The following is a 12964-nucleotide window of genomic DNA, read 5'->3' as shown; positions in this document are numbered from 1 at the left end:
CAATGCAACATTCTTTTAGGAGAAAGTTGGACTCACGCTGACCCAGACATTATCTTATCCGCAACTGGTGCATTTCTTGTGAACTGTACTCTATAAAGACGTGCTTGTATATACATTTCTATTTTGATTAACATTATTTTTTCCATTTGCATTATGTAATTGTATTTATATGTTATGTATGTATGTATGTAGATTCTGAAGATATATATATCTGTATCAACCGGAGACTTCTATATCAACCCAAGGGTCATATAGATCGAGGGTAATCTCCAATTACAAGTATAGAGAAACAGTCAGCTGATTGTCAGCGTCACTCATATCCTGCGTTTGATTGGTTAACAGTGCATTACGAAATATTTTAGGGGATTTTTGTGATTTTACGTTATATGTATAATACCACTATCAAGGGGAACCAGTCGCCTGCACATACCAGAAAGTAGTCCGTAAAAAACAAAGTAGTTCCTAAGATGCATTGTATAATTTTTGTGATTTAGCCAGTATATGCAAACTGGGTATCATCTAAAAGCTTATCATGTCAGGTACACACTGAATACAACAGTTTTGAACTCTGATGTAGAGAATAATTTGTTATGGTCTAGATCTTAAGCCCATTGATTTGTCAAATTTTTAAAAGGAAAGTAGTATTTTTAGTACCTAGCTGTATACTTTCACTTCACCGTCCTTTCTTAGAAGCCATTAAAGGTATGCTGCAAATTTTATGAGAGAGTCTTTAAAGGGTCCCCTCTATGATAAAACCTGTTAAAGTTCATTTTAACAAACTTTAAAAAAAAGATTGGGACCTTGATAATTGCTTAATTCAACATAGAAAGTAATTGAACCTTTTAATAGCGGTTTTACACCTATATTCAAAAAGATAGTAAAATTGTATCCTCGAAGCTACGTTGTCATCGCTATATAATGAACGAAATGAAGGATATAACGGATATACGGAAATTGCTATCTTTTTTCAATTTTATTGTACAGTGTAATTTAATAATTTAATTTTTTATTTGTTTTATTCAGCTTTATCCTATACCGGTAACTGATGATGTTTGTTTTTATAGGTAACTTCATCATCGGTACAAATGTACAAATTGGTAAACTATTCTTGTGGGAAAATAACTAAGTGCAGATGAATTTGCAGAACAATCATACATTACATGGATGGATCAAGAAATTTTGTAAAGGGGAAATTCCATAGAGCTGCCAGAAAAGGGGGATCCAATCTATTATTTGCTCACTATTTACCCACAGTGCACTATAGTAACACAATTTTACGGCAAAAGGAGAATCCTCGAAGCCACAACCTCTGGATGTGCCCCTACTTTACCTGTTCATTCACAAACATTCAACCAACATGACTCATACTCGTGTAGCTTGATCAAACAGGCATGTTATGGTGGTCAATATTAACGTTTCCATAGAACCTAAAGATGTCAGAACCATCAAGTCGAGCAATATTCCTTACCTCTGTCAATTTACATCGTACCAAACGAATCGAGTACAAAGACTTCCTTGGCGTGCAAGAATAAGTTGGGGTCGGGAAATTGGTCAGAATTATGTTTGGTCTAGTTATACTAAACACAACACCTGCCAGACAAAGGTTTTATTGTTAGTTATAAATGGTGATAAAATATGGATGTATAAATTCTCCTTTGGTGATGAATGGTTTAAATTATTTCTCCACTCGAGTTGTTATTAAATATTGAGTTCACAATGGTATAGAATGTAGAAATACAGTGGTAGACCAAGGGAAGGTTCCAGGGGTCGGAATCCCACTTTTGTTGAAAGTTTTTAATTTCGTGCAAAATTTGGGCAAACATTATAGGATTCGACAGCTATTTTCGGTCATTCATGCGTGTATGAACGGATCTTGGAGCTCCCAAATTCAATTCGGCCGTTCATGTTATGTTTGGGAGTGGAGAGATCCGTTCATACATGCATGAACGACCGAAAATAGCTCTTTAATATTATTTATTATGTATTATTTACACCAATAAACAAACCCATATAACAACTTTAATTGCGAACTAAATATTCTGATTAATTAGGTTTCCAATTAAAAATGGTTTATCTCTAACCTCTCATCACTACCTGTTTACTGCTATACTCGAATAAACCAGTCGTTCACTACCGATATACATGTATTCAAGTTCATTTTTTTACTAAATTTTTAACAAGAGTGTAGCATAACCCCCCGAAACCATCCTGATGTAAAGCACACTGTATCGTGTATCTTGAGAAACAAAATAAAACTTTCCTGAGATTATGGCATGATAATTTTTATAGTACAATTCTCGGGAATGGTGTTAGTCGGAGGCCTTGTGATATTATCATTCTATTTGGCTATTTCGGCCATGCGTTATGATGATAGAGCTGTGGGTACTCCAGAGCCTTAAAATGCATGGCTAGTGTTTACTACACCAGACACGATTGTTGAACTTGGGTGTTTATGTTAATGTACGTGTCTCTTGAACTAAGTGCCCAGAAACTAAGCGTTCTTACATGACACATATGTGTCTATGCGATATCTAGGTATAAAATTTATAAATTGAGAAAAGTAGCTAGTTGAGAGGGACATGTATCTAAGGACATGATTTATTTCAATGATTGTGGCTTAAGTTTGAACAGTTTCGACATGGAGGTCGACAAATTGAATTAATTTCGACTTGCAAATTTAGAGACTGACACAGGCTAACTATAATTTTATAGTTCTATTATGCAGTGTGTCGGGGGAATTTTGTGTTCTTTCATCTTGGCGTTCCATGTAAACCGACATCGAACCTGAATACTACGCAAATTGGTGCACTACTACGATCCATCAAGAATTTTTTGCTGTGTGCGTGTCTTTTTAATCTCCTGCGTAATCAGAATGAAGCATTAAACATGAACCGAAGAGTTCAATATTAATCAGTTACAACATAAATTTGTGTTTAGATACGTTTGATACCTGTACTTTCGAATAATCCCCAACAAGTGTTTTTGCAATGATGATAATTTGAGACATAAAAATTTAAACGTTGATATATTTTGATTCAATACAAGAGTACTTTGATTTTAAATCACTGGATCTGCCCATGCAAAATGTTTAATTCAAGATAGAAAAAAAAAACGTATACCTTTAGGAGAATATCAAATCTTAGCCAGGTGGTAAAAAAGCCACGTGTATTTTCAATCACTGGCTTAATTAGATTGGAGGAAAAATTCGGTAATTCTTAACGATATAAAGCATTTTCATAATCATACCCTAGACTTATCCAGGATATCCACAATGATATTTTTGTGGCCCTAATTCTATTTCACGGGACAATTCTCTGACTGATTCTATTTAATTAAGGAAACTTAACTGTACATAAATAACAATTTATTTTAGATCATGGGCGAAAACTAAACCAACCCGATTGGTGTTTTTTTACGGTCTTGACTATCCTTGCAGATCTTGCACGACGGCCGCTTGCGTGGTTTGTATTAGTAAATGTCTGTTAGCAGTTGGAGGTAGCGGAGCCCAGCCTTTGGGTATTAGACATTTAGTAGATCTGTTGGAGGGATTCGGCTGACGCCTCACCCTTCAACAGAATCTACTGAATGTCGAAATAGCCATATACGGTCTTCTGGGAGCTTTTAACTAAAATGAGGAAATTACTTGAGACGACCCACACATTTTCACAGTCAGTGAACTTAATTAGATAATTTAAATTTAAAGAGTTAGTAATTTCCAATGATATTAAATAATATTTAATATTCAAAACATATACTTTCATTTACTTGCAATCGCCAAGCACCATTACAAAATGATGCAAAGTGCACTTTTTCGCATAACTTTTCGTTCTACAATACTTTTAAATTTATTTCTTTGTTCCTTGGAAGGAGGCTCGAAGTCATCATTCTTTCCTTTAGTTGTTTGTTCGATTTCATTATCTACAGTTTTCTTAGATCTACTTGTATTTGTTAATTCTGGTCTAACAGTAGTTTCGTCTGTTTTCTCGTCTTTTGAAAAAGTCTCTTGGCTATCTACAAATGTCTTCAAACGACATTCTATATTTTGGTCATTCGACTCGAATTCTTCCTGATCGACTTCCTCTTTAATGATGTAATCCTCGTTTTCTTGAAACTTTTCTTCCGTATCTGGTTCGTCGAATGAGTAAATAGTGGCAAGCCGCGCCATAAGTCCCGGGTTAAAGAACTGCGGTTCTTGAAAACCTTTCTCAAAATTCTGCGGTTCCGGTTTTGATTTAACGAGACCGGTATTAGCTAAGATATCGGCGATTTCATAGTGACTGTTTTGCCGAGCGATTGACAGTGGGGTATGGCCTCTCCTTGTTTTAGCATTAACATCGGCGTTATTTCGAAGTAAATGTTCGACTACTTTTCTGTTACCTCTTGCGCATGCTATAAAAAGTGGCGAGGCCTTAGCCTTGTTTCCTTGATTAATATCACCATTTCTTTTTAAAAGAACTTTTATAATGTTGAAATGTCCATTCTCACATGCAACAAAAAGTGGTGAAGCACCAGAGTTGTCGGTTGCATTTACTTTAGCATGATGTTTTAGCAACAATTGAGACAATTCAAGAAAGTCTTTTTCGACGGCAATATGTAACGGAGATTTTCCGTCATTCTGTTTTTGGTTTACATCCGCGTTTCGAGCGAGTAAAAGTTTAACAATAGAGAGGCACCCTTTTTCACATGCCATATGAAGAGGAGATAGACCGTTGTTGTCACCTAGGTTTGTGAAAGCATAGTGGTTGATAAGTTTTTCCACTATCTCGATGTGATTTTCTCTGCATGCAATGTGCAATGGTGAAACACCACCCGTCGTCACGAAGTTGACTTTGGCTTTTGTTTTCAACAGCATAGCCACAATATCTAAATGTCCCATCTCACACGCTGAATACAGTGGCGAAAATCCGTTTTCTTTGCACAAATCAGGATTCGCTTTATTAGTTAACAAGAAACCCACTATTGCACTATTACCCTTTTCACATGCTTTATAAAGTGGGGTAGCACCGATATCTGTTGCTTGGTTTACTGAAGCTCCATGTTGAATAAGCAACTTCACGATTGGGAAGTTATTTTCCTGACATGCTAAATAAAGTGGCGTACCGCCTTCGCTTGTAGCTAAATTTATTTCGGCCCCATTTTCAATCAAGAGAGCAGCTATTGCAAGATGATTTAAAATGCATGCAACGTGAAGAGGTGTTGAGCTTTTTTTCGTCTTGATATTTGTATCTGCGTCATAATTAAGCAGAATCTCCGCTATATCCCAGTTTCCTTGTTGAGATGACAGATAAAGCGACGAAAAACCTTCGTTCGAAGTTCGCTGGTCGGGATCAGCCTTCTTTTCTAGCAGGAAATTTACAATTTCGGTTTGGTAATTTTCAGTAGCGATATACAGCGGACATAGTCCTTCTTCAGTTGTTTTCTTCACGTCTGCATTGTAACTTACTAACAACTCAACCATATATTGATCACCTATTTCACAGGCTACTGTTAAAGGAGTCGATCCATTCTGAAATGTTACATTTGGATTAACATTGCTTTCTAGAAATATCTCAACTACATTCCTATTTCCAGCTTCACACATAACTTGCATTGCAGATAGGCCGGAAGTCGTATTAATGGTTGGATCCCCTTCGTTTTCCATCAAAAGTTTCACAATATCATAGTGTTTCCCTTCAGCAGCTACATAAAGTGGAGTTGCTCCTTCACCCTGTGTTTGGTTTACAATCGCATTTTTACTAAGGAGCAATTCAACAATATCTTTGTGACCTTTCTCAGAGGCGACATACAGCGGAGAAAATCCACCGTCTTTACAAAGATTTACATCCGCGTTATGTACTAAAAGTAGATGGGCTATTGTCGTATGACCAAAATCACATGCAATATAAAGAGGAGAAACTTTAGAGTCAGTTACCATGTCAATATCACAATCGTTTTGAATAAGTAGTTCTGCAATATCCCTGTGTCCTTCTTGACAAGCGATATAAAGAGGACTGCAACCTTCTTGAGTGCACAAATTGACATTAGCGTTGTGTTGTAACAAGGAACGAACAATACTTGTACATCCTTTTCCACAAACGATATGTAACGGAGTAAATTCTTGTTTGCTTCTTTTATTAACGTCTGCGTTTTCCTTCAATAAAAAGTTAACCATTTTTTCAGCACCTCTCCTACATGCTGTAAACAAAGGCGTGTATTCTTCGGGGTCTTCTATATTCAAATTGGCTCCATATTTAATCAGCAATGATGCCACATTTTTGTTGTCGTTATTACATGCTATTTGTAACGGGGTAAATCCTGATGGAGTTATTTCATCTGCGCATGCTTTGTATTCGAGCAGCATATCTATCAACTCTGTGTTTTCAGCGTCACAAGCTATCATTAACGGGGTGTATCCGCCTTCACATTTTACATTAGGATCGGCTTTGTGCTCAAGAAGAAGCTTTGCCAACTTAGTATTTTCTACTTGACAAACTATATGTAATGAAGTAAGTCCTCGTTTGTCACATAAATTTGTATCAGCATCTTCTTTCAAGAGAATTTCAACAAGTTCCATGCTTTGTGCTTCGCATGCAATCAAGAGTGGACTACGTCCTGAGTTTTGGTTTGAACTAAGGTTTGCTTTGTATTGTAGTAGTAAGTCTACCATGGCTACATCTTCATTTTTACATGCTATTTCCAATGGTGTAACGTGTTGGCAGTCTATCTCATTTACGTCAGCTTTATAATCCAAAAGTAATTTTGCTATGTCGACGTTTTTATTTTGGCATGCAATATGTAAAGGCATAGTTCGTCCTTGTAGTTCTGCAGGATTTACTTCAGCTCCACTATCGAGTAACTTTTGAACGATTTTTTTCCTGTTCAGTTTAGTAGCAATCAATAAAGGCGTTTGTTCGTTGTCGTCGAAAACATTTGTATCCGATTGATTATCCAATAAAAGTTTGACGAATTCGTCTCTTTCAAGTCGACAAGCGATGTGAAGAGCAGTTTCGCCATCCTTTGTTTTTTTATTTACGTCTGCCTTACTTCGGAGAAGTGATTTAGCAACTTCAATATCTCCTTTTTTACATGCAATACACAATGGTGAATAGCCATTCCCTGCATTTATGTCTAAGTTTGCTTGATGCTGTTGTAGAAGCTCAGCCACGTCCGTATGACCATTCTCTACGGCTATGTATAGCGGTGTCCTCCCGTCGGTCGTATTTTGTGCGACATCAGCTCCGTTCTTTATCAGCAGCTGTGTGATCTCCTTATAGCCATTCTCACAAGAAACACACAATGACTTGAATATGTCAAATATTGTTTTGTTTTGCAAAGCAGAATGCTTTAATAATAGTTCTACTATTGAAGTATGACCCTTTTCACATGCGACATATAATGGCGTTAACCGGTCTTTGTTGCTTAAGTTGACGTTTGCGTTGTACTCAAGGAGTATTTTTACCACGCCAAACTGATTCATTTCGCAAGAAATATGAAGTGGTGTTGCTCCACTACTAATGCACGCATTAGTATCTGCTCTGTTTATTATCAATAGCTCAACCACAGCTGAATGTCCATTTTGACTTGCAATGAAAAGAGGCGTAATTCCGTCGACAGTGCTTATATTAACTTTAGCACCATTTGCTATCAAAAGGGCTGCAATTTCTGCATTACCATATTCACACGCTATATGAAGTGGTGTTACTGCATTTCCCGATCGACTGTTTACATTGGCGTTTTTCGTCATCAGCATGTCTGCGATACTCACGTGATTTTTCTGACATGTTATGTGAAGAGGCGTTGTACCCTGTTTTGTAGCCTTGTCGACCTCCGCCTTGTGGCGTATCAGTAATGAAGCAATACTGTCATGTCCATTTTGACAAGCAATAAACAACGGAGTGGTGTCATTGTCATCACTTTTGTTGACTATTGCGTTGTAATCAATCAAAGTTTTTGTCAAATCGACATTCCCTTCCTGGCTTGCAAGAAACAATGCCGTTGCGCCCTTATAGAATGACGCATTGATATCCGAACACTTTTTGAGAAGTAATTTAGCAACTGCATTATGTCCTTGTAGACAAGCGATATATAGAGGTGAAAACTGGTCCTGATTTCCTTTATCCACTTCTGATCCATTTCTTAACAAAACTTCAACAACAATTTCGTGTCCTTCTTGACTAGCGATGTAAAGAGGACTTACTCCGAATTTATTCGTTCTGTTTATATTAACGCCTGAAATAGCTAATGTTTCGACTACAGAACTATTTCCATTTTTACAAGCTACAAAAAGTAAGTTGAAACCCGACTCCTCGGTCTGAAGCAAGTCATCTTCCGCTTTTAACAGTAAATCGACAATGCCCATGTGACCAAATGCACACGCCAGGTACAAGGGGGAAGAACCAGCTTTGTTTGTCAGATTCGCGTCGGCTTTGTTTTCAATTAAATATTTAACGGCTTCATTGTGACCATGTTGTGTTGCAATGAGAAGTGGGGAGCTTCCATCGTTTTTACATTTATTTACATTAGCTTTATTGTTCAGCAATATTTTAATGACTGGTAAATGGCCACCTTTAGAAGCGGCAATTAATGCTGTTGAACCGGTCTCAGTTACATCATTAACATCTACTCTCTCTTCTAGAAGACGACTGACAACTGATGCATGGCCCAATTTTGACGCGAGATACAGTGGGGTAAATCCATCTACAGTTTTCGAATCGACATAGAAATTTGCAATGAATAATTCGATAATATGTCTATGTCCCATTAAGCACGCAGCATGCAAAGGTGTCATTCCACTTTCGTCATTTTTTCTACTCACAAGGGTATTGTCTCGAAGAAAAAACTCGATGAAATCTTTAAATCCCATAAACGATGAAATATAAAGAGGCACAGCAGCGTCTTCGATTACTGAATCCAAATCTTCTAAATTTTCAAGAAATTTCAACAATCTTTTACGATAGTTCTTATAACATGTCTGTGGTGATGAGAAAACCTCCCAATATTTGTGGTCTCTTAGGTCTTGAGAAATTCTGTTGAAAAACGCAGATTCCAAGTCAGGTGGAATCAATATGATACCTTCACTTTTAGTTTCTTCCAGGGACTGCAACTGTGTTCGTTCACTAAGAAAACGGCTCTTACCGTGTTTGAGGATGGACATAAATGCGTTTCTATTTTCTGTAACGAACAAACACATAACGTCAAAAAGTCTGCCATTCAGTGCTTTAATATATTTATTTCTTTCTTCTATTAGTTTACCAAGCATAGCTTGCACTCTAAAGGATAAAAATAACATTGTTGGATTATTTTGTAGACCACAGTCCGAGCAAATTTCGTCAATAATGATCTGTTGCTGTTTACTTATCTTCCCATGAAACAGTCGTTTGTCAAGTTTATTATCAAATACAACCAAAAGAGTCAAAATGAAAAACGCCCATTCATCATTATCGCATGCACTTTGGATCTCGGTACTGACCAATTGTACTGATTCTTTAAATAAATCAATTTGATTTCTGACATTGGCAATGCTGCATAATTGACAAAATAATAGAAACTTGCTAAAATCTTTTACAATGTCTTCGTCCAGTCGTGCCATTTCCCTATATCCGATATACGAAGAAGCTATTTTTTGTTTCTCTTTTCTACTATATGGATAGCTGTTACTAAACAATTTGCATTCAAACCATGTTATGCTGTTAAACACTTTACCAAATTGTCGCGAGTTGTACACGCGTTTTTTGCAGGTCAGAAGAAAGCGCAAGTTTTCTGAATCTCTAGAAATATCCTCAAGAGAATCTAGATGATGTGCCCATTGTGATATTTGCTGTTGATTCGGGGAAAAACGACCACAAAAGTTATCTATTATCAACAACTGTTTTCTTGAACGGTGTTTGTATTTAACGAATTCCCCTGGATCTTTGACTATAACAATCTGATAGCCTTCCTCATCATGGAGTCGCAAGGCTACATGCCTAGCTGTTACTGTTTTTCCGTTTCTCGATTCTCCAGTTAGAATAACGAAAACATTCTCTTTGACCTTTTCCATTATCATCTGTGAAGAGTTAGTTTCTATAAAATTGTTATCTAGTTCTCTCCATCGCTGAACCTTCCGATCGATAGATTCTGTAATAAATTTACAAAGTGGGTCGATTTATTGTGACAAAAAAAATGTGTGGACGAAATGATATGTAGATTACTTTTTTTCAAATGTATTATGAATTATACTTGTAGTTCGATAAGTATACATTGAAAGCTTTATCAAAATTATAAATCATATTTTCTTTGCTCTCCCGTCGGTCACACTTAGGTTAAAATATGATATTGAGATAATCGGTTGACCAACCAAATGTTTTCTAACTTGAAAAACGATATTGTAACCCATAAAATACATGTCAAGTTTAATGGAGGTGTGTACTTCTAGTTCATAACCAGTGAGATGTAATGTTTATATTTTATCATTTCAGATGTTGAGGTATTTATGATTTCCAGAAAAAAAACCTTTCCCTTATTCTTTTGATTTTATTTACTGCTTAAGTCTTATAAGTTCTATTTCGTAAGGTCTATAAAAAGAATTAATATGCGAATTTACAAATCTGTGTATTACTGATAAAATTTATGTGTAAACATGTTACCTTTTACTGATTTGGGAATAGGATCGTTAGAGGAAAATTCTTCCTTCTGTTGCTGTAACAATTCTATGATGTATTCTATCTCCTCATTGTCAAGTAAACTTTGTATCTCATTATTTTTCTTAGGTAATATTTCACCCCCTGTTCTTTCTATTGCCTGTAAAGAAACAATACAAGGGTAATGACGTTATTTCACCTTTAAAATCCGAGAAAATGAATTTCTTCTCTTTTTCAGTGGGTTGTGTCGCGATCATCGAAGTGGATCTTCCGAGAAAAGCTCATAATTTATATGCTGGTCCATGCTCCCAGTTTTTAGTGGAGTTCGAGTTGCTCATTTGCTTTTGTTACTCTGTATGTATTATTTTAGTTACTTAATGTTCTTTGTTGTGTGTGTCTGTTTTCCGTGTTTGGTCTTTGTCCCAGGATTACTTTCTTTTGATTTCCGATAGAACATTGGTTCCCTTGATTACTCTTCCATTTATCGGTATTGAAATCACACATATAAATTTTTTTTGTTATCGGATCTGCATATCTTTTTTAGTTCTAAATTCAGTTCGTTTTAACTCATTGTATCCTGTAGTTACTAGTATATTCTTTGATTAGCTACAACAAAAATGATGACATAGCATGTTTAGAAGTTATTGTTGTTTCGATCATGTATAAGTCACAAAAGTATTGCTTGGGAATATGACATACCTCTGTCAGCTCTGTCGACATTGTAGTGAAGACATCATCCTCAATCTTTTCGTCCTTTTGACTTAAAATATAGTTTTTATAAAATTCGATTCTGAATAGATCCGCACCGACCGATGTATCCATTGACAACGGACGCCATTGTGGAATCTTTATTTCTGTCAAAGCTTGCACTAAGATTAACAGAAGCTCTGTACTTAAACCCTCACTGCTATTATCTACAACAAAAATTGTCACATTTCAGACTGAGCCTTGACGTTCGTGATTTCTTTAACATTTGGATTATATGTCCAAAATTTTGATTTGGAAATTGCGGAAAGTCAGATAGTATCTCTCTTTTGTTGTTTTTTTCTGTGTTAACACATGCTATAGAGTGTGATGCTGGCATCTAGTGACGGCTCCGAAGTGATGGGCTGTGGGAAGGGGGTTGGTGGTGAATGTTGAAACCTCCATTCCCATTCAGTAGAAAATTTCTTGTTCATTTCGTGAAATTTTATGTAACGAAATTGCCAATGATAGCCTGGAACCCCTTTTTTCTTGAAACTCTCTTTGAATTCGCCAATGGCATTGCGTTATGTAAGAACTTGACAAACCGTTTCGTAAAAAAAACCATTTTGAGAGGTATAAACCTTCATGTTACTTACAAATTTTTAAAGACACTCAAAGTTTATTTACCTATAAGCTCATTGACAATCTTAAGTTGGGTTTCAGTAATTTTTCCGTCATCTATCAACTCCTGAAGTTTTTTTCTTTCTATTTTTAATGCTGGTACTAAGCCACCATAATGGCGTCTGTCAAAAAGTTTGACAATCGCATGTGCCGCTTTACGTAGAGCAAGGTGACATATATATAAATAATATACTCTCTCTTTTTTCAGTGGAATCGCCATTTCCGGTCAAAAATCTGAAAAAAAGTACAGAAAAGAAAGATGCATTATTACTCGAAATGACATTTAATCTGAAGAAAACGGCGAGTTTTACCCAGACACGTATGATTAAGGTAAAAAAAATACAAATTAGTAATACACACTTATGTATGTAATTACATCGACCGAGAAAGTTTAATTTCCATATTTTAAATTCAAAACTTTACATAATATCATTAATAAAATCGTGTAAAGAAGTACTATTTTATGTATTTACCCCAAAATTCTTTCTTTAGTTAGTTCATGGCTCTGTTTCTTCCATTTTGTAAGTTCTATATCTTAACGTTGACAACAAGTCTTAATCTGTGTATTCTCCTTAAGATTTTCACGGCTTGTGCGTAAAAATAGTGATCCAGTTAAGTCTTGAATGGGTTTCTTATTTCACCGGTGTTCAATCATTTGATAAAAATATTCATTTGCTCTTAAACAATAGGTATTTAATCTGAAAGGGGTCATATACCAGTAAAACACGTGTTAAATGTTTTTTTTTTTTTTGTATTTTTGTTAAGTTGAAAAGAAAAAACTTTACATGTACCTTGTAAAATTATTCGTATTAAAAGTATGATTAAATATATAAAGAATTATTCAAGTTGTACATGATTTTTGCTTGCGTTGTCGCAACTATTTTTCCAATATCTTATTAAATATTTCGGCAATATTACAAAGGTCTTGTTTTTTGTACAAGTGCAGTGCCATTAAGTATGATCTTTTCCACAAAAGTATTACAAATTATGGGGTTTGTGAC

The 12964-nt window shown here is 35.8% G+C and overlaps 2 protein-coding genes and 1 long non-coding RNA gene across 10 annotated transcripts in view; 1 reads left to right on the top strand and 2 right to left on the bottom strand.

Annotated features, from left to right (window-relative positions):
- LOC148627846 (uncharacterized) overlaps positions 1-12964 on the top strand; it is a 38246-nt gene that overhangs the window by 15794 nt on the left and 9488 nt on the right. For 6 of the 8 annotated variants that reach the window (XR_015921677.1, XR_015921676.1, XM_088580304.1 and 3 more), the window contains exon 3: positions 12172-12293. The gene's annotated coding sequence lies outside the window, so the exon portion shown is untranslated. Of the gene's footprint in view, positions 1-1064; positions 1654-10836; positions 10953-12171; positions 12294-12964 lie in introns of those variants that run through there. The other 2 variants (XM_088580311.1, XM_088580317.1) reach the window with 2 other exon arrangements.
- The window catches only part of LOC148627847 (uncharacterized), a 34587-nt gene that overhangs the window by 14292 nt on the left and 7331 nt on the right, over positions 1-12964 (bottom strand). The gene's annotated exons all lie outside the window — the stretch shown is intronic.
- On the bottom strand, positions 3740-12612 carry LOC148627848 (uncharacterized). The gene is made up of 5 exons (XM_088580265.1): positions 12437-12612; positions 11970-12197; positions 11298-11512; positions 10605-10758; positions 3740-10095 (listed from the first exon to the last, which is right to left on the bottom strand). The coding sequence occupies exons 2-5, from the start codon at positions 12181-12183 to the stop codon at positions 3785-3787; spliced, it is 6894 nt and encodes a 2297-aa protein (XP_088436391.1). The 5' UTR covers positions 12184-12197; positions 12437-12612; the 3' UTR covers positions 3740-3784.

This window comes from Perna viridis, chromosome 1 (genome assembly GCF_037379345.1).
Source record: "Perna viridis isolate PV_CMFRI_1.1 ecotype Kerala chromosome 1, ASM3737934v1, whole genome shotgun sequence".
Taxonomy (NCBI): domain Eukaryota; kingdom Metazoa; phylum Mollusca; class Bivalvia; order Mytilida; family Mytilidae; genus Perna; species Perna viridis.
Note: the sequence above shows the minus strand (reverse complement) of the source record. Positions and strands in the feature narration are given on the sequence as shown.

Excerpts from the sequence above, each read along its gene's own strand:
- LOC148627848 (XM_088580265.1), bottom strand. The coding sequence starts at position 12,183 with ATGGCGATTCCACTGAAAAAAGAGAGAGTATATTATTTATATATATGT. Across the intron at positions 11,513-11,969 it reads GATTGTCAATGAGCTTATAG|ATAATAGCAGTGAGGGTTTA; the intron begins GTAAATAAACTT and ends TTTTTGTTGTAG. Across the intron at positions 10,759-11,297 it reads TGTCGACAGAGCTGACAGAG|GCAATAGAAAGAACAGGGGG; the intron begins GTATGTCATATT and ends GTTTCTTTACAG.